The sequence below is a fragment of the Bombus huntii genome, chromosome 17, assembly GCF_024542735.1.
Source record: "Bombus huntii isolate Logan2020A chromosome 17, iyBomHunt1.1, whole genome shotgun sequence".
Taxonomy (NCBI): domain Eukaryota; kingdom Metazoa; phylum Arthropoda; class Insecta; order Hymenoptera; family Apidae; genus Bombus; species Bombus huntii.
In genome coordinates this window covers 5,501,229-5,521,509 of record NC_066254.1, presented here as the reverse complement: position 1 = coordinate 5,521,509, position 20,281 = coordinate 5,501,229, and the positions used below count along the sequence as shown (strand labels likewise).

The following is a 20,281-nucleotide window of genomic DNA, read 5'->3' as shown; positions in this document are numbered from 1 at the left end:
TGTCTGCCTCTCAGGTCGCTTTACTAATTACAATAAGTAATTTCGCCTTCTTTGCGCTCTCTTTTAACGCATTCGAGACCGAAAGAAATTCATATCAGTCAGTAGGCAAGGGTATAATATACATATTTTATATATAACTTATGTAGTAATGTATATATCATGTTAATTTCATATTTTTTTCAATATAGAATTATTATATATATATATATATATATGACTGTACATAATACATTATAGAATAACATAGTATATAATTTTATATTTTAAAAATATGAGGCATACTATTTAAGATTGTCATCGATTTAAAATCAAAGTATGAAAAGGATACCCTGGAGAGAGTAAAACACAGAATCATTCTAACTAAACATTCAGATCGTACCGACACCTAGGTATCGTCTTCCAATTAAATCTCGGTTTCGAATGGATTAAAATGAAATACATACTTGCAGCTTCAACATCTTCAATATCGAGGAGATTCAAACTTTACAAATAAAAGCGGCCTGTTCCCCTTTCTACGACAGACTCTCATACCATATCCGCTCTTATCCAGGTTTTTACTTGAAACCAGCAATGCGTTCATTTACAATTTAAATTTACCCGGACCATCCACTGAATCGTCAGCCCTTTATAAATATATAATGAACCCAGAACATGTGCCTGTGGCCCTGGTATCGACGCTTGTGATGTTCGTACCGGAACCTTCGCACAATTTCAATTTGTTACGCGTGAACGTCGATTCTTCCAAGGGTCACAGCTTTATGCAGCTAAATCCTTTAGAACGATTAAAATGATACTAATGATATGGTATTTTTTACAAAGATTTAACATATCCATAAAATAGGAAGTTTCGTGCTCTCCTATTTTATATTAATTATAAATTAATAAGTTTTATATGTGTTATTTATAGATCTAATAAATTTTGTATTGGTTTACAGCAGGTGCTCCGGGTATAAACAGACGACAAACGAACAAATAGAAATTCAAACTATTGTCGCATGGGACTATAAGCTCGAATTGGACTTAAACGTTACGATCGTCGAGAATAATTACTATATGTACCCTGTACGACGGGCAGAGAATCTTAAGTTATTAACGGCAATTCCTTTGTGCATAATTCAGGTTTATTAACAACCTGTAATGGATAATCATCGATGAACTCTTTTTGAATAAAGTTCACATTTATAAAGCAAACACTATAAAATACGACAGGACAATTGTAATCGATAAATAACATTTTATTAGGATATTATAAGAAGCTAAGATATCGAGTTCTAATTGTGAATATCAAGCGCTCGTCGTTCGAGGAGATTACCAATATTTTCTTCCTGCTCCTCTACATGGCGCTACGCGGGACTCGCTTCTGAGCACGTCTTTCTCGTTGGAGGTTTCTTCTTTCTTTTCTTTCCCAGTAGAATTTTTACACAATTCTTTCTCCCTTTTATCATTAAATTACCTTTAATTCTTAACGACCTTTAATCTTTGTCTCTTCTTTCCTATATATATATTTTTGTTTACTTTTCTCCGTAGCGAATTTTGTCTTTCTGACGCGGGATTAGGTTCCTGGACTTAGGGAGTTGCTACACGCCAGCTCCACCATGGCGACGGCATTCACTAGGCAGCCTACATAGCCACCTTTCAGCTCACGCTTCGGGACACTTTTTTCGCTGAGATTCTCCGCGATGAGGCATGAAAGCAGAGACCACCGTCTGCGGAGGCATGATTATTCTATTGTTCCTTTTAACGAGTAATCGTTTTACTCGAGTCCTCTTACTAAACCGTAAGTACAAAAGACTATTATACTTAGATAGGTACTTGGTCTCAAGAACCAACTTATTTTGGTCTTTCGATTAAGTTCTTAATTAAATGCTCAATTAGATATTCATAAATATATCTTCATAATATTTCCCTCATCTATTTCTTTGACATTCTAGCAACCTCGTTAAGACGTCCGCCACTTCAACTTCTATCTACAAGTGGCAAAAACTGAAGCTGACCTTCTTCATGGAGAAACATGCCGGAAATGGCATCCGCACGTGTGAATAATTATACTCAGTGTCCAGGTAGTTCTTTCGATCATCCGATAGAAGTCGTTTCTGTTTTTCAGAGTTCGTTCACGCCTCCAGAATGTAAAAATATCCAAGGAAGTACCATTAGGAAGCAATGAAATTCAGAGCTTCTGTGGTTATTCCTTTTTCTGATTGTTTCTTTTCTTTGCCCAAAATGGATGATTTCTATATCAAATTGTTTATTCGTATTTTTTTTTTAATATTCCTTGAGATTTTCAATCAACTCGATTTCGAATTTTTTAGCACCCGATCTTCTGGTTGACGTCGTTAAGAAAGAGGAACGAGTGCACAGGAAGCATGGTCGGCGTGAGCATGATTAGATCCGGTCTGCCCGATGACCTTGCCAGTGATAATAGCGGTTCGTTAAGGTGGTTGCAGTCTTGGTTTGCTTCTGTTTCGATTTCCAGCGAACTCGTCAGCCGGCATGGCTTCCGAGATGCTCCCCCTGAAACAAGTCGAAGGGAAATAATTAATGGACTCTCTGTTCGATTGTACGTGGATGACAAGCTGACCGTAAAAAGAAATATACAAATACGATTAGAAAATATAATCCGAACCCCTTTCGGTTTGATCTGAAGGTTTCTTTTTCTAGACGGAACCAAAGATTCTTATCTGGTTTATGGTGAGCTAAGGAACTCTTTGAAAACAGCACTTATAACTTTCGAAAAAGAGACAGGTATTTCTTGCGCGAACAATTGAATAATTAATTCGTTCTCTAAATATCCTTATTTGTTGTTCCTAAAATACATAATGATTGGAAGCTTCTTACGGGAAGCGCAATCAGCCGCTGATATCATTGAAGTCGAAACGCCATTAAAACCATATTACGATTCGCATGCGACATGTTCCATTCATGAAAACACAAAAGCAATAAACAAGTACAAATCAACGAAATAAATCCTCCGAGAACGAGACGTTACAGGAATTATACCATTGCGAGGATACAAAAGACTTGCTCATGAGCTACTTCCTTCAAGTAGTCGAGCGGTGTATTTTCCGGTCGTTAACTTCCATATAATGGGATATTAAAGAGTACGGACACAACGCTGCTATTTTTCAACTGTTCATTATCAAATTACGCAGCGGGAATCGTTGCAACGACAAAACTGTAACGACTCGTACCTGCGTATCTTCCATTTAGCTGCGGTAAACGCTGACTTGTCTGCGTTCTTTTTTTCACTTCCTCGTTACGGAAACCAGGAAAAGTGATTCACAATACAGTTTCTAACTGTACTTCTCGCGATTCTTTCTTAGAAACAAGCAATTGCTTCTTTTCAATTTCCTAAATCTATAATAAAACAGTCCATTCCTTGAATAGAAATTAACTTTAAAACTTTAGGCGCATACATCGTACGTATCGTATGTATGTATTTTGATTTGAAAAGAAACGCGGCAAACGCCTTTGAAAAGACATTAGGTTTTCAACACCTTAACTAACTTAATTCCAGCGAGTTGTAAATCTGCTGCATCTCCAACATCTGAATATCAATCTTTTACAATGACTTGTTCTCCAATTTATTAAAATTACATCTCTCCCGTTGCACCGACCTTCTTTAAAGGTTCCCGCGGCAGGTTGAACCCGCATCACGTATCTTCCCTCTTCCTTCCACCCCCTGTTCCCTTTCTCTTTCTATCGGACGGGAAGAGCGGGAACGCTTAAAACGCGCGAATCACGCGAGCGCCTCACGATTTGCGAAACATCACGTGAAAATCACCGATCCGATCTCCGTGCGCGCGGTGCACCGTGGGGGTAACGATTAAATCGACTGGATATACTTTATTGGCTATTCCGTTATTACAGGCTGTAGTTGGCGGGGAAATAGTCACTATGGATCGATGAACTCCATTGTAACAACGCACCTTCGAATTGCATCGGAAACGCTTCTGTATTGCGTCCACCGTATAACCTATCATCGTGTGTTTAGGGTAAATCAGTGGATCGGAAGTTACGTTTCTATGTTTCTCGCCTGTCAGTATAACACTGTGCAAGAGATACAGCAAGATCCTAAAATCATTCGAGTACAAGTAGCGTAAAATGGTCGTTTAAATTTCAATAAATTAACTATTCATACGTTAATTGTACGCGGTTAGGATTAAGGGGTACGGCGATGGAGAAGATTTTGTTAGCTAGATGTTGAGTAAATAATCGAAGATGATAATTTTATAAATGTTTCGTATTTATGATGATGGAAAAGATTTAATTTGAGTTACGTTACGTTTGAATAAGATAGACTTTTCCAAGAGTGGAGGATTTGTAGAGATAGTGGACGTAATAGTAGTATGATTTAATACTTGATGTGTCTTTTTTTTCTTTGACATATAGGTCACTGTGGGGAGTAATATTGATCTAGATATAACTATCTTTTCTGAGAAGTACGTATATGCTTATGGGAACTATGTTTGGTTAATCAATAGAGCCATTCTTTTGAGAAATTGAATCTAGAAGAATTCGACGATACTTTGCCTTGTTTCAATAGTACATCATTTTAAAGAAACGCCTGCGATTATAGTATATAATTGCACATAGGTATATGCAAAATTGCATTTTCAAATAATTAAAACAAAAATATAGGAATGTATCAATGGGAAGAATATTTGTTAAAGATCTTTCCTTTTTAATCAAATTCGTCCAACAACCCCATTCTCGTCAAACATAAAATGAACGGTGCCTTTCTCAAAGAAACAAGAAGAAAATTGCTGTCGTTCTAAAGTTCTTCTCCATTGCTAAACTACCGTTCGTGTTTCTAGTTACACTCCAATTATTCGATTGTAAGAAGCAAGCAATCCCTCCATCCAAGGGCTAGATATAGTTTCTCGAGTAGTTCTCTTCAATACCGTTATATCGATGAACTCTTTTTGAATAAAGTTCACATTTATAAAGCAAATACAATAAAATACGACAGGACAATTGTAATCGATAAATGACATTTTATTAGGATATTATAAGAAGCTAAGATATCGAGTTCTAGTTGTGAATATCAAGCGCTCGTCGTTAGAGGAGATTACCAATATTTTCTTCCTTAACAATATTAATTACGAAGTTTCGATACCGTTTATGACATTAAGATCTCTTGATAAAGTTGTATCGTTAAAATCTTACTGTTCCTAGGGAAAATATATAGTTAATATATATAGTTAAATATATATAGTTAAAACCGGAATATATATAGTTAAAACTTCCAGAGGAGCATCTCGCAGACAAATTATTGATTGTTAGTGTCGATTGACTGTAATCGATATTTGGTGCGTGAAGTTGTATGTTTCGTGAACCTGCGTTGATGCAGGGATTCTGTTGCAAATCATAAACTAAAGAGCCACTGGTCAAGGTGAAAGAGGTTCAATAAATCCAGTGTTAGTGTAATTTGACACTTTATGTGCACCGGGTGTATGCAAACAGAGTTTGATGTTCTGAACACCACGGTTGTAAGATTTTATTGAGACCCCAGTATTGTATCCGCACGGTGTGACCCTCTGTTGATGATTGCCCTCTCCACCAGCCGTTTAGTCTCATCTGTCTATCGTGCCTTACCGGCCAGGGGGTTAACCCTAACATCTGAGATATCAGATTTGCAGCTCGGAGAGGACAGATAATTCGGAATATCCCAAAGAAGGGCAAGGTACTGGCCGAGCCCCAAATCACTTACATAGAATTACTTACATAGAATTACTTACATAGAACAATCACTTACATAGAATTTTTTTTTTCTTTTCTTTTCTTTTCTTTTTTATTTTCTTGTTGAAATTATAATTAATTCTCACGTCGAGAATTTTCAGTTACTTTACTTAGTATTATGCAGTGTTAGCTGATAATAATAAGTTAAGACTTATTATAGATAAATATAATTTACTCACATAGAATAAATTCATTTAATTAATTATGAGATTAATTCACTTACATAATTATGACATACAAGTAAATTTTATAACCACAAATTTTTAAATGTTATACTTTGAATCTGTTCTTACATTTAATTTTAATTTTAATTTAAAAAAAAACCTTACAGCCAGTACCTCCAAAATATTCGATAAAAATTCTGATGAAACATTAATTGAAACATCTAAACGCAACAGAGAATGGATATAATTATACAATTTTCCAATATTTCAACATTCATTCATGTACACCGATTTTTATTATCACATTTGTTTCATATCTGAAGAATATGTATTTGTCGGCATCAAAATATTCTCTGTTTCAATCCTTGGTCATTTTAGATCGAGACTTCAAAATCTTCTTGATTAAAATTCTTAAATTTTTTTAAATGAGAATCATTAATTAGAGGACAAAAAGTTGTTTCAATTATTTGAACATTCTGTTATTCATACAATAACATATTTCATTTTAAATTAAAACGAGAATAAATACTATTGTGTATAAATTTAATAGAACGACACACGTGATTTGTAGTCAACACTGTGACAGTTTGTGCAATTACCTTTTAATCGAGTGGAAACGAGAGCATTTTCAAATTTCTATTAACCAACGGTATTATCAATCAATTTTAACAATGATTGAAGGTTGCAAAATTAAATATAAAATGATTTATTAATAGCATACGTAGTGTTAAATTTGCAAACAAGCAGCGTATCTTTTAAGAATAATAAAGACACCAGAAAATAAAGATAATATTCTAATTACATTGCAAATTAATGAATAATTTAAGAAATGTATTTTTGTTATATTAATGTATCACAGATTCTAGGTAAAGTATTAATTTAATTTACTTATTACTTAGGAGATTGTATTTGAAATATAATTACAATTTGTAAGGTGTAATCAGCACACCTTTAAGCTAGTAGATATTTGGTAGCAGTTCTCAAGTCTTTGTGCAATATAGCACAATTGAGTTTAACCGAGTTTAATCCCTTTGACCAGCCAGCTTCCAATTTCATTTATGGCATAATCTCCTGACAATTTCATGCCCTTCAGAAGAAACACAATGTCCTATTATCGTTTTGTGATCGTTGAATATGATCACTCTAGCGTTTTAATCTCCTTTCTATGTATGATGCGGGTATACCGTTTTCTGTTGTTTTTAGATTCAAGTGACGAAAACTTATGAAATGATATTTTAAGTTTAAACTGATCAATTAATTTAATTAATTGATTTATTGTAGCAACAATGGTAAATTGTTTAAATAGAGAAAGAAATTTACAACGAAAAATGTATGAATGTAATATTTGAATCTAAAATGATAAATTATTGTGCGAAAATAATAAAACTCGCAATGTCAGCACATGGTCTCATTAGAACGTGTTTAACGAGCGTAGCGTAAGCGTGAAAATGAAAACGTTGAGGCTCTCGTGGTGTAAAAAGGCTAAATTCCTCATAAAAATACAAGAAATGAGAGGGAACGTTCGCCCTTGAACACATAAAACAAAAAAAAAAAAAAATAGAAAAGGAAAAAAACCATAAATTTTAGTGAAGCTATTTTATTGAAACTTATTATATCATTTTAACAGCTATATATAAAACGTTGAATTATTTCCTTTCGCGCAGAGCAATTTTACTTCAAATTTCTAGCTTCAGAATGATAATTACGTATTTGTAATTATCAACAAGCTTTAAAAATATGGAATATTCAGCCAGATGAAATATAGGTAAAGTATTTAGAAGAAAAAAGATTGAAATGTTTTATGTAAAACGATTAAATTAAGTGGTTGAGTTTGAAAATTTGACTCGGTTTAATAATTCAATGGAAAAAATATTCGCCCTATGAAAAAAAATTCATGTTCCTGTCGATATATCGGCGAGGTGCTCCTCTACTTTCGACTGCTCTGCAATTCAAATGCAATACTCGAATATACATGGCGAAAGAAATGGAAATTGAGGAATTTAAGGGAACCAATTACTCTCGCGTCGACGTAACTTCAAAATGTTTCACGTGTCGGTGTTTGCGAAATGAAGTTCGTCGTTATCCGATTAACACGCTTGCAGATGCGTTCTTTTTGTTGCAAAGTAAATGGACAAATTGTGAACAAATAATGTTTACAATTACATCAAAATTAATGTCCTAAACTTTACCAAGAATTATTAAAAATCCCTGCGTATTGCTTACGTAATGTTGATATTGAGTAGTACCATACATAACCTCAACATTATGATACTTACAAACATCGCTAAACAAGTAGTGCGAACGATGTCGAGTAAGTATTCACTATGTAAAAAGTATTTATAGATAAAAAGTATGGCAAATATATAACCGAATGTATTTAACTTTTCCAACATTTTAGCATTTCGCTTGGCGTTGGTACAACTTGAAGTAAATGAAGTAAAACGCAAAAATGTAGAGCGGGCAGTTTCCTACATTTCTAGCGCAAAAGAGCACAATGCTGATATTATAGCTCTTCCTGAATGCTTTAATTCACCATATGGAATACGTAATAATTTGTTTTTTTTTCAATAATTTACTATGTGTGTAACAACTATATAGAAAAAGTAAAAGTAGACAAACTACCTTACCGTTTATACTTCCATAAAGATTGTGAATTGAGTCGAGAATATAGGATTTCCCCATTTTCATGATTATCGTGATTTTTGTATAAATATATTTTTTAAGATACTAATAATTAGGTACTTATAAATTAGTATTATCAATTATTTTGCATTTATAATTCCGCCTCTAGTATAAGTGATAATTGAAAACTAACTTTATGTTTGAAAAAGTACTAGCAAAGTCGTTGAGTAACAAGCCACTGATGCTAACACAAATAGCATTGTCGTAATTAAATATTTCTAAATATTCATTTTTCATTTTGAACCTGTAGAAACAATTTATTATATATACTATTAGCTAAGTAATTGCATATTTAATTATGTCGAAATATAAAACTTAGTTATTTTAATAATTTAAAAAATAAAAAACTGACAAACATTTCAATTTAATTTATGGTTGGAACAAAAGACAGTTATTTTTCATTAATTGAAATATTGCAATGCAGAGTACTTTCCAAAATACGCCGAGAGTATTCCTGATGGTGAAACGAGCGTTGCTTCATCGAACGCAGCTAAAGAAAACAACATCTATGTAGTTGGTGGTACGATGCCTGAAATAGGGGGCGATAAATTGTACAATACCTGTACTATTTGGGGTCCCGATGGAACTTTGATAGCAAAACACCGAAAGGTAAGTAATATATTCCTTTATGGCTTTGAATTTGAAAATATTGGGGCGAAGAAAGTGACTCTATCTAGGAATAATTTAGGAATATACATATGTACATACGTATACTATAACCAATTCTATAATTTACGGTTTATAAAATACGTTATGATACGGGAAACGCCCATTTTTGTTGTAATGTGTTTGTGTTGTATAAATTTTTCACATACTTAAAATATTATTATACTTATTTTTTCTCCTTTTTAAACATTATTAAATGATAGGATTTTTTAATAAAAGAAAGTGATAAAAACGCTGTCAGTTATTAAATAAAAAATAATTAAAGTTTAGGAGTTGGTAACTTTGATATTAAATTACAAAAGTTGCAGCAATAGAATTAGCGACTACATTTTTATGTTATTAGGTACATCTATTCGACATCGACATTCCTAATAAGATTACTTTTCGAGAGAGTGATTCACTCAGTCCTGGTAACTCCCTAACGACGTTCGATGTGAAGGGCTGCAAAATAGGTATTGGCATTTGCTATGATATTAGATTCGAGGAAATGGCACGCATTTATCGGAACAAAGGTACAGTAACTTAATCGATCAATACTTAACTAGCAAAAAATTAAATATCTTTCTTAAATATATTCTATATAAAATTAATATAATCTGTAACTCTGTATAAAAAGAAGCTTAATTTAAAAAACCAGTATATTTGCTGAAAATGAAACAAATAAAAGAATTAAAAGCACAATAAGAGGACTGTCCTCGCATATTCAGAAATGATGGAATGTGAACCGTGCAACTACGGAGTTAATTGGTATTCGGTGGCTTCATATTTCCTGCTTCTCTGGGTTAGGTTGCCAAATGCTGATATATCCAGCGGCATTCAATATGACCACTGGACCACTGCACTGGTCATTACTTCAGCGTTCCAGAGCGAATGATAATCAATTATACGTTGCCTGCATATCACCGGCTCGTGTTCCTTAAGCAAGTTACGTCGCATGGGGACATACACAGTTGACCAATCCCTGGGGAAAGATTCTTTACGATTTGGAAACTCAAGAGAATATGGCAGTCACCGATATCAAAAAAAAAAAAAAAAAAAAACTGGCGAACCGTGTGTTACCACAACGAGACACGCGATGCTATTTGTCGCTTTAAATTGTGCCGCAACTCGTTTTTGAGATCTTTGCCAGGGGCGCGTTAAAATATGCTGAAAATATATTTCTGGCTTTTCTGGGGTTTAACTGAAATATGACAAATAACGTTGTAAAACATATGTACTTATGACTTACAGCGTAATTGAGTATACAAAATATATAGTATACAAAATAGCCAGCGATTTAGGGCTTTAAAAGATCAAAAGAAAAGAAAAGAAAAGAAAAGAAAAGAAGAAAGATAATATGTTGTGGCAGTCTAAGTCGATCTAAGAAAATAGATAAAGGGAGGGAGGGGCAAAGCTAGTTAATCTGGAAAGAATCCAAGCGTCAATTTCAAGCATTCAATCAGGTTAGTCCCACGCGAAATTGATCCAACCATGCGAAAACGAGTGTATTCTGATTTCTGTCGCAGATACTTCTGGCTAGTGCAGTACCTACACGGTGGTTGTTGAAATAGCCGCTTCTCATCTATTTTCCGCAGCGCGGACATCATCCTTTGATCCCTTACGACTAACGAAGTTTTCGAAGATGTACGGCAGCTTGAGATTCTACTTGAAAATGATCATGATTGCGGTCTGTGTGCCGTCTGCTCTTCTTTTTGTCCTTCCGTTAAAGACTGGTAAGTTGATACTGATTAATTATGCGATCGAAACCCTATATAATGGCTACAAAAATGCAGCTAATATAATATTCCTTCTTTCTTGTATCTGTCTGCCTCTCAGGTCGTTTTACTAATTACAATAAGTAATTTCGACTTCTTTGCGCTCTTTTTTAACGCATTCGAGACCGAAAGAAATTCATATCAGTCAGTAGGCAAGTATATTTTATATATAACTTATATTTTATATATAACTTATGTAGTAATGTATATATCATGTTAATTTCATATTTTTTTCAATATAGAATTATTATATATGTCGGGTTTACTTTAGAATTAGGGTTAGGGGCGTGAAACGAATCTTCGTTTGGGTTACACGTTGTCGTTATGCAATAGAGAAGACATTGACTAGTGCAAATACGATTATTATAGAACCGGATAAGTAACCGTGGTAATTAGATACTCGAGAAACTAATGACAATGATCCTAAGTGCAATAACGAATCCGCGGTCAACGGAATAGTGGATGTACGGGCTCACAAAATCTAAGTCGGATGCGTAATATTCACTGGTCGTAAAGGGTTACTCCTTTCATCAGTGAGATCGCGAGCGAGAATGCCTTTCCCGTCCCGATGATGCCACAGAGAAAAACTATAATGGGGCGTGTCTAAGGACACGAGATCATCGGATTCGTCGAGAAAAGCCTTCGTCCAGAAAGTAAGGGAAATTGGCGTTGCTGCTAATTGGTCAATCTCCATATCGGTGGTTAGAAAAAGATGCTAGCCGCCCTCGAGGGAAAGTTGCTAGTGGGAGACGCCGCTCGTTGAAAAATAGGTCTCCCCTATTTTCCCGTAGTTGGGACAAAGACCGTTTGTCTGTTTGAAGGACTTTAGTTGACTAAATCTTAAGATTTATAACAGGCCCTCGGGCTAGCTGAACATGTACTGCGGAGACGCATCGACATCTGGCAATCATCTTACTCGAAGAATAGGGTCTGCGTGTGGCGAGCTACGGGACAGAGACCGTTGGAATGTTTACTGTCGCGTGTCGCCACGAATATTTCTTTTAAAGAGAGCTATAGAGCTACTCCATACCTTTGTTAGACAAAGCGTTCATTCCGTGACCGCGGCTACGTTCGGCGACTGACTGTCGCCTCGAGCCCAAGCTCATTATCACAACTCTCGAACAATTACAATCGGATTGAATAACTACAATTGTTCAATTACAGCTATAGTAGACTCTAGGTTACAATGTTGCGGGATTATCCAAAATTCCAAAGGCTCCGGTGTTCTTTCATCTCCGACATAGGTGTTGTTTAAATGTGTGGACTAAACGCCTTAATTCCGTTGGAGATTCTTTGGTTATCCTTGGATAATCAATTATTGCCATGCAGCGATTGAAAGCTGTGTATCGTGAACATTCGAAACTCTCCTTGAGAACGGCTATAGCCTGACTGTAGTTTACATTACTAAGGGGGTAACGCGTTTAAACACTCGGCTGCTTCTCCTTGCAGGGCGGACTGCAGGTAATGGAATTTCTGTATGTCCGTGAGACTAGGATTTTTATCGATTGTGGAAGAAAAGGTATCATAAAACGTGTTCCATTTTTCTAGGCTTCCGTCAAAAGTAGGGAGCCGAAGATCTGGTAATTTAATGGCTATCGGATTTAAACTTGCGGATGATGCACAGGTTGGAAGGTTTATGGATGTCGACGGCGAAGCTGCTTGCGCGTTCCTCAGAAGATTTTGTAGCTTTGTGTCTACCGCGACGTACTGATCCCTTATTTCGAAGCCGCGCGCTTGTTCCTCCTCGTCTAATACTTCTAACTCGAGTTGGATCGCTTCGAATTGATTCGCAACTTCGGTCAGTTGTTTCTCGTAGTTCGTTAATAAGGAGTTTTGCTGACTCCCGGATTGCTCGTACTCGTCCAGTCGGTTCGATAAGTATGTGAATCGGCCGCTACAATAGCCTCGTCTCCGACGCAGGGAGATGAGTTGGTCTTCGCTCGTCATCGTTGCCGAGGATAGGAGATGGTCGAAATAAGGAACGAGCTTACCTTACTGTCGTGCGGCGTGAGGTCGCGTGTATGTTTGGTGAGGAACGCCTTGTTCCTTCCCGACGGCCACTCGTTCGGTTGTATTCTTAAGTTGTGAAATTCGTTGCGTTGATGACTGTCCAGCTGCGGCGGAAGGCTGCGTGGTTGCGTTCCCTTGCCAATGGGATGTGCTTCTTCGAAGATGACGCGCCTGACGTCACTGGTTTCGCTGTAGTGGTTGCTCCCGCTCCCGCTGCTGGTTTTGATAAAGTCACGTGGCACTGTGTGGACACTGGTAAGTGCACTCTTCACTGGCACGTGATCCGGCTCGAAGGACCAAATATTACGACCGTTCGCGGAGAGACGCGATCGCGAGATAGCACGTCAACGAGAGTTGTAAATTCTCGCTACGATCATGTTAATCGACGCCGCGAAATAGTCGTTCCCCTGTTTCGTTTTGGATAACAGAGGTGGTTTGATGAATGTAACACTGTATTAACAGGTTAACATAGAACAATATATTTTACAATAATCTGATGAAGATGTTACAGAAATTTGACTCGACTTTGATCTCTAGATAAATTCGTTTGCTATTGGTCTGATATGTTCGGTGTGTCACGTTTGACTCGTCAGAAGGAACTGCCCGCCCTTCGATTATTTTCGTCTTTTCTGGAAGGCGACCCCCATGTCACGACCGGCATACTTCAAATCCGACGGACTGACGATAGAGATAAAGATGTGGCGGCACTCGGCGACAATGTATATCGCTGAAGTGCCTAATGAACCATCAACATCCCAACGGTCCTTCCACCGAAGGTTCTAGAAGAAAGAGCACGTGGCAACGATCGCGGACGCCTAGCAAATGCATGGACGGTGGGGATGTTGAGGGATGACAAAAGAAAGTAATCGGATCCGATCGAAAGTAAAATCATAAGAGTCAGTCTTAGAAAGTCACGCCTAGAGTTCGGAAGTAAATTGTAAAGTGTATTGATGTTAGAAAAAAAATAAAGTTTTCTTTTTTATTTTTACCTCAAATTCCTTTTTTATTTTGTTATTTTACGTGACATTTTGGCGATCCTGCCAGGATAGTGAAAAGTGTTTGTTCGGAAACCAAAAGACATTCATCATCTACGGAAGATCGAATTATTTGGGACTACGGTCATCCGCAACAACAAAGTAACTATCACGAACCAAGTGAAGTAACAATAAAAGGTAAACTGAATTCCTGTGTACGTTACCGTGAAAGAAAATTTAGCTTCAGTAGCCAAGACTCGTCTTCGTCTGAAAATTATAAATCAGCGCAATAATGTCTAAGGCAAACGAATCTCAAACTTCAACCTCAACTGACCCAATGTTGCGAGCAATATGGGACAGTATTCAAAAACAGAACGAGAACATTGCCCTTTTACGAGAGGAAATGTTACGTTTGTCTATGCAAAATGACGAAGAGAACAGACACAGGGCAGCAGAAATCGAGAATCTCGGGAAAACCGTCGCAGCGCTACGGACTGGGTTCGGATCCCCTGCGACCGATGAATTTGCTTCCATTATCACCGAAGACAATGAAAGTGCGTCGACAGCAATCAATCGTACTGTGAATATGGCAAAAGCACGCAAACTGTCAGGGTTAGCAGCTTCAGACACCCCACCTGTCCACCTCGACAGCGAACAACCCGAGGTGGAAGAAAGAGGCTATTTTTCGCCCGCTCCTCCCACTCTACGAGCTAAGGATGCAATACGCTACATCCCAACGCTCAACGGAGATGATGATGTAGGAGTTGAAGACTTCATCAAAGAAGTGAGAAGTATGAAGGATCGCTGTATGGAGCAAGATCTATTGCTAAAAGCAATAAAAGTGGAAAAAATCGTGGGGAAAGCAGCCCAAAGTATTCGCAACATTCCTATTGAGTGTTACAGTGATCTGTACGACGCACTGAGAAATAACTTAGCAGCACAAGTGACTTCGGATGAGTACCAAGAACAATTACGAGAGTTGAGACAGGGACGCGAGGAATCAGTGCAAAGTTTTAATATTCGGTTTAGAAGAATACTCAACCGTTTGCTGTACGCAGTAACCAATGAGTACCCACAACCACTAACACGTAAAATTATGACTGAAGAAATCACGAAGAAGACTGTTCGTGTGTACCTAAAGGGACTCAGACGCGACATAGGGCGAATACTATTAAGCAGTGAACCCTTGAATCTTCCGGAAGCTGAAAAAAAGGCAGCCGATGTAGAACGCTACTTGCGAGAAGAACGACAACCTAATTGGTCATGTAATCGCTTACCTTCGGTTAGTAATCGCCCCGACAACCAGCATATGCAGGTAAGACGATCTAATGTACCATCAAGATCGCCTAACACGCCAGTAGCTCAGAAACCTGCTACATTTAACCAAGTAGAAAATAGATCACCTGCTGAACGCGCGCAGATGAAGTGCTTCAAGTGCGGAAAGCTGGGACACATTGCCAACAAGTGTCAAAATTTTCTACCACCGAGCCAGCGCGATCGACCACCCGCAAGGATTCCAGGCAGTCCAGGAATGGGACGAAATACAAGAAACAACATCGAACCAGGAGATGGACGAACCGTACGAGACATACGAGTCAACATCGCCACGGGAAGATTACTCGCAATACCTTTGTCAACCCGAACCGAAGAGCGAGTATTTCTGGTCGACACAGGAGCAGGGATAAACCTGGTGAAACGTAACAAAACTGTCAACGCGATACAAATAGGGCCTAAACAAAAATTTTCTATGGGACGAGACAAGTACGAAACTAACGAATACGTAACGAAACGAATTTTTGGACAAAATCACATTTTTCACATAGTACCGAACAATTTCCCTATTATCGAAGACGGAATCATTGGGCTACCATGTTTAGAGAAGTATAACTATTCAATATCCAATGACAAAATCCGATTAAACGACAAAACCATTTTATTTCAGAAACCAATACATTTGACTCCTGGAGAAAACAGAGTTCAAACAATCTATTTGGAAGGCAAACCAACTAAAGTATGTTTTATCAACACTGGAGAGCAAAACGTTGAAATTTCTAGCAATATTCAAAATTCTCATGACTTTTCCAACGTATCAAAACTAAAAAGCCTAGTGAGAACAGATCACATTGAAAAACCAATCCGTGAATCCATCGAAAAGATTATCCTTCATTATATTGACATCTTTAATTTAGAAACCGATCTTTTACCCTGTACTAATTTAACTCAGCACACAATTTCGTTAACCAAAGACAAAATTATTAACACACGATCGTATAGACCACCGGAATGTCACCGTGACGAGATTTCGCGACAAATAGGAGACATGTTGAAGAAAAATATTATAGAAGAATCCGAATCCCCTTATAACTCTCCGGTATGGGTAGTTCCGAAAAAATTAGACGCCTCAGGAAAACAGAAATGGAGGATAGTTATCGATTTCAGGAAACTAAATGAACTCACAGAACAAGACGCTTACCCTTTACCTGATATAGACGACATTTTAACACAACTAGGAAACGCAAAATTCTTTTCGGCGCTTGATTTATCCTCAGGATTCCATCAAATTCCAATGAACGAGAAATCTAAAAAATATACCGCTTTTTCGACACCGCAAGGGCATTTTCATTTCAATCGAATGCCATTCGGACTTAAAAACGCACCCGCTACCTTTCAAAGATTAATGGACAGAGCCTTAGCTGGACTTGTAGGAAAATACTGCTTTGTTTATTTGGATGACATAGTGATATTCGGAAAAACGATTCAAGAACATAACGAAAACCTCGCGATAGTATTTCAGAGACTCAGAGAATTAGGACTTAAATTGCAACCGGACAAATGTGAATTCGTAAAACCGGAATTAGAATACTTAGGCCATGTAGTTTCATCCGAAGGAGTCAAACCAAACCCCAAGAAATTAGACGCTGTAAAAAACTTTCGATTACCCCGCAATGCCACGGACGTGAAATCATTCTTAGGTTTAGCAGGTTATTATCGCAAATTTATTCGAAACTTTTCCAAAATCGCGAAAAGCCTTACAGACTTAACAAAAAAGGACACACCATTCCATTGGACTGACAAACACCAGATTAGCTTTGATACTTTAAAAGACAAACTCTGTAATTTCCCAATATTAGCTTATCCAGACTTTAACAAAACCTTTACCTTAACTACCGACGCAAGTAACGAAGGACTAGGAGCAATACTGTCGCAAGACGGTCATCCTTGTTGTTACATTTCAAGAACACTGAATCCACCCGAACGAAACTATACCACGACAGAAAAGGAACTCTTAGCCATCGTATGGGCCGTGAAAAGATTAAGACAATATTTGTTAGGACGACGCTTCATTATTCGAACCGACCACCAAGCTCTTAAGTGGCTACACAATTGCAAAGACCCTTCTAGCAGACTGATTCGTTGGAGACTTAGACTCGAAGAATATGACTATGAAATCGAATATACAAAGGGTAAAGATAACACAGCTGCAGACGCTTTATCTAGAGTTCACGCAGTAACTCGCGACGAAGTAGTTAACCTCGACCTAGTAATTGATCACACTAATTCATTCAACGCATGGAAAGACAACAACGAGAATCCGAAACTCTTAGAAATTAAACCAAATGACCAAACATTTTACCAATTAACTCGAAACGACTTAGGAGAATACGACGAGACACTTTGGATCAGAAGACTTTACAAAATTCTTAAAGATACAACAAAAATCGGCATAGGAAATAACGACTTCACTGAATTAGAGAAAACACAGATTAAACTCATGCTAATATATTTTAACGACACGTACAAGAAAATTACTTATGCACCTAATCCCATCTTAAAACTAGACGAAAACGAAATAATACAAGCAATAAAGGAAAACCATAACGACACCGTAGGACATTTAGGGATACAGAAAACGTATCAACGGATCAAGGATAAATTCAAAATTTCCGGACTTTTAGAAAGAGTAGAAAACTTTGTGAAAACATGCGACACATGTCAAAAGGAGAAACTAACACGTATCAGACCCAAAGAATCCCCACAAATCTCAGACACGCCACTTAACCCTAACGACAAAATCGCTATGGACATCATAGGACCGATGACGAAAACCAAACGCGGAAACCAATACATACTTTCAATACACGATGAACTTACGAAATATCTGATACTAGTTCCCCTTAAAACGCAACGAACTGAATCCATAATTAACGCGCTTATTGAACACTATATTTACATATTTTCGGCACCAAAAACGATCCTAACAGATCAGGGACAAAATTTTGTTAGTGATTTAATGACGAAATTTGAAGAAGCTTTTAAAATCAAACACATCAAAACAACTTCATTTCACCCACAAAGTAACGGATCCCTCGAAAGAACGCATGCCTCAGTTAAAGATTTAATTCGTACTGCATTACACGACAATGACAAAGAATGGGATGAAGTACTTAATTTCATTTGTTTAGGGTACAACACCGCGAAACATGAAGGAACAGGATTCTCTCCCTTTGAATTGACCTTTGGGCGAAAAGCTAACTTACCTTCCGCAATATCCAAATTTCCCACACTTACCTATGATGATATGTACTCACTTTGGCAAAAACAGTTGAATAAATATTGGGAAACAGCTCACAAAACACTTATTCAGAATAAGCAACGATACAAGCGAGACCAAGAAAGAAAGATTGTTAAAACTCAGACTGTGTTTAGGAAAGGAGACTTTGTTTTAATTCACAACGACCATAAAAGAGATAAGTTGGACATTGAATGGTTAGGACCCTACAGAATTAACGATGTGAAAACTCCTTATTACATTATTTCTATCGACAATGCTAAGAAAAAGATACATGGTAACCGATTGAAAGCGTACTTTTTTCAGGATAATGCTGACCCTAGCACTAGTAACAATACCCTTAATTAGTTGCCTTAAATTCACGGGATAGGAATTACGCTTTGTAAACAAACCCAACCAATTCACGATCGAAAACTACAACATGATTACGTCTCTGAAATTATTAGCTTCTCGAACACTAACAAATATTGTAAAATTGCTATATTTAAGATTAACGAAATAACTTTTGTACCATAACATGCAGAAAATCAATTCATAGCGATTCCTGAAAAAAAAGCATAAACATATCCTTTGATCTACATTTAAATAATTCCATTCTACTACGATCTTAGAGGACCAAGATCAATCTAACCAGGGGGGTATGTCACGACCGGCATACTTCAAATCCGACGGACTGACGATAGAGATAAAGATGTGGCGGCACTCGGCGACAATGTATATCGCTGAAGTGCCTAATGAACCATCAACATCCCAACGGTCCTTCCACCGAAGGTTCTAGAAGAAAGAGCACGTGGCAACGATCGCGGACGCCTAGCAAATGCATGGACGGTGGGGATGTTGAGGGATGACAAAAGAAAGTAATCGGATCCGATCGAAAGTAAAATCATAAGAGTCAGTCTTAGAAAGTCACGCCTAGAGTTCGGAAGTAAATTGTAAAGTGTATTGATGTTAGAAAAAAAATAAAGTTTTCTTTTTTATTTTTACCTCAAATTCCTTTTTTATTTTGTTATTTTACGTGACACCCACTACGTTCGGATCACGCCACATTCTTTTACGCGAGGTAAAATAACGGCCACGAGTCGACGTTTCTGGAGATCGCCCTGCTTAATGAACCATGCGCTTGCCACTACAATGTTTGTTTGCCGGGCAGCCGCGACGATCCGTCTGCGACGTTGTAGGACCGCGAGCGACGGTTAGAAAATACAGCCCGTGGTAAGCCTCGTGGCGTAACAGTAGTTTATATAAAAAAAAATCTTACTAATAAAATTATTATACGATTTCCTGCGTGCACGACGCTCGAGGAATAAACGAAAGTGTAATTTTCATTTTCAAGGTTCGCGTCATGAAACATACGCATTTACGGATACATCTCACCATACAGTATCGTATTGTGATTGCAGACACGTGTTTGATCGGTAAAAACGGGACACGCGGTCGGTGAACGCTTGCACGTCAAGTACAGGACGTGAATTTTTGCGTTTCGTCCTCCAGGCCGCGTGAGAAGAAACACTAGACAGGCCTCTGATATATCGCACGGGATACGGGACACTGCCATTGTTCCAGACGCACACAGATAGGCCACGCATGGACGAATGAGAACTTATATTCCGGCACAAGGATAATCTTGATTGAGGATAGCGTCGCCAGATTATAGAAATTAATGGTAATCATCGTTCGACCGCGAATCCCGCGAATTCCCAGCTACCAGGAAAATGCTTATTT

The 20,281-nt window shown here is 37.4% G+C and overlaps 3 protein-coding genes across 14 annotated transcripts in view; 2 read left to right on the top strand and 1 right to left on the bottom strand.

Annotated features, from left to right (window-relative positions):
- Positions 1 to 20,281, bottom strand: part of LOC126875184 (venom serine protease Bi-VSP-like) — a 111,694-nt gene that overhangs the window by 14,885 nt on the left and 76,528 nt on the right. The window lies entirely within an intron of this gene.
- LOC126875193 (omega-amidase NIT2-like) overlaps positions 1 to 20,281 on the top strand; it is a 35,163-nt gene that overhangs the window by 2,887 nt on the left and 11,995 nt on the right. The window contains exons 6-7 of one of the 7 annotated variants that reach the window (XR_007693265.1): positions 1,528 to 1,777; positions 1,932 to 2,616. The exons of 4 other annotated variants lie outside the window; for them this stretch is intronic. Coding sequence is in view for 1 of the 3 variants with exons in the window: in XM_050637971.1 (XP_050493928.1) it covers positions 1,528 to 1,556 (29 nt within the window). In the remaining 2 variants the exon portion in view is untranslated. Of the gene's footprint in view, positions 1 to 1,527; positions 2,617 to 20,281 lie in introns of those variants that run through there. 2 more of the 7 variants (XR_007693263.1, XM_050637971.1) reach the window with 2 other exon arrangements.
- Positions 6,432 to 11,019, top strand: LOC126875199 (omega-amidase NIT2-like). 2 transcript variants are annotated; one of them, XM_050637982.1, is made up of 5 exons: positions 6,432 to 8,214; positions 8,302 to 8,448; positions 9,010 to 9,194; positions 9,595 to 9,763; positions 10,757 to 11,019. In XM_050637982.1, exons 1-5 carry the CDS (start codon positions 8,130 to 8,132, stop codon positions 10,768 to 10,770), a joined length of 600 nt encoding a protein of 199 aa, XP_050493939.1. In that variant the 5' UTR covers positions 6,432 to 8,129; the 3' UTR covers positions 10,771 to 11,019. The 2 variants fall into 2 exon arrangements, with proteins under 2 accessions (XP_050493939.1, XP_050493938.1); XM_050637981.1 differs by lacking the exon at positions 10,757 to 11,019 and adding an exon at positions 10,038 to 10,682.

What these genes read in the sequence shown, in the direction of transcription:
- LOC126875199 (XM_050637981.1), top strand. Translation starts at nt 8,130, where the DNA reads ATGTTGATATTGAGTAGTACCATACATAACCTCAACATTATGATACTT. An exon ending in TGATAGCAAAACACCGAAAG is followed by an intron (nt 9,195 to 9,594) that starts GTAAGTAATATA and finishes TTATGTTATTAG; the next exon opens with GTACATCTATTCGACATCGA. An exon ending in ACGCATTTATCGGAACAAAG is followed by an intron (nt 9,764 to 10,037) that starts GTACAGTAACTT and finishes TCTCTGGGTTAG; the next exon opens with GTTGCCAAATGCTGATATAT.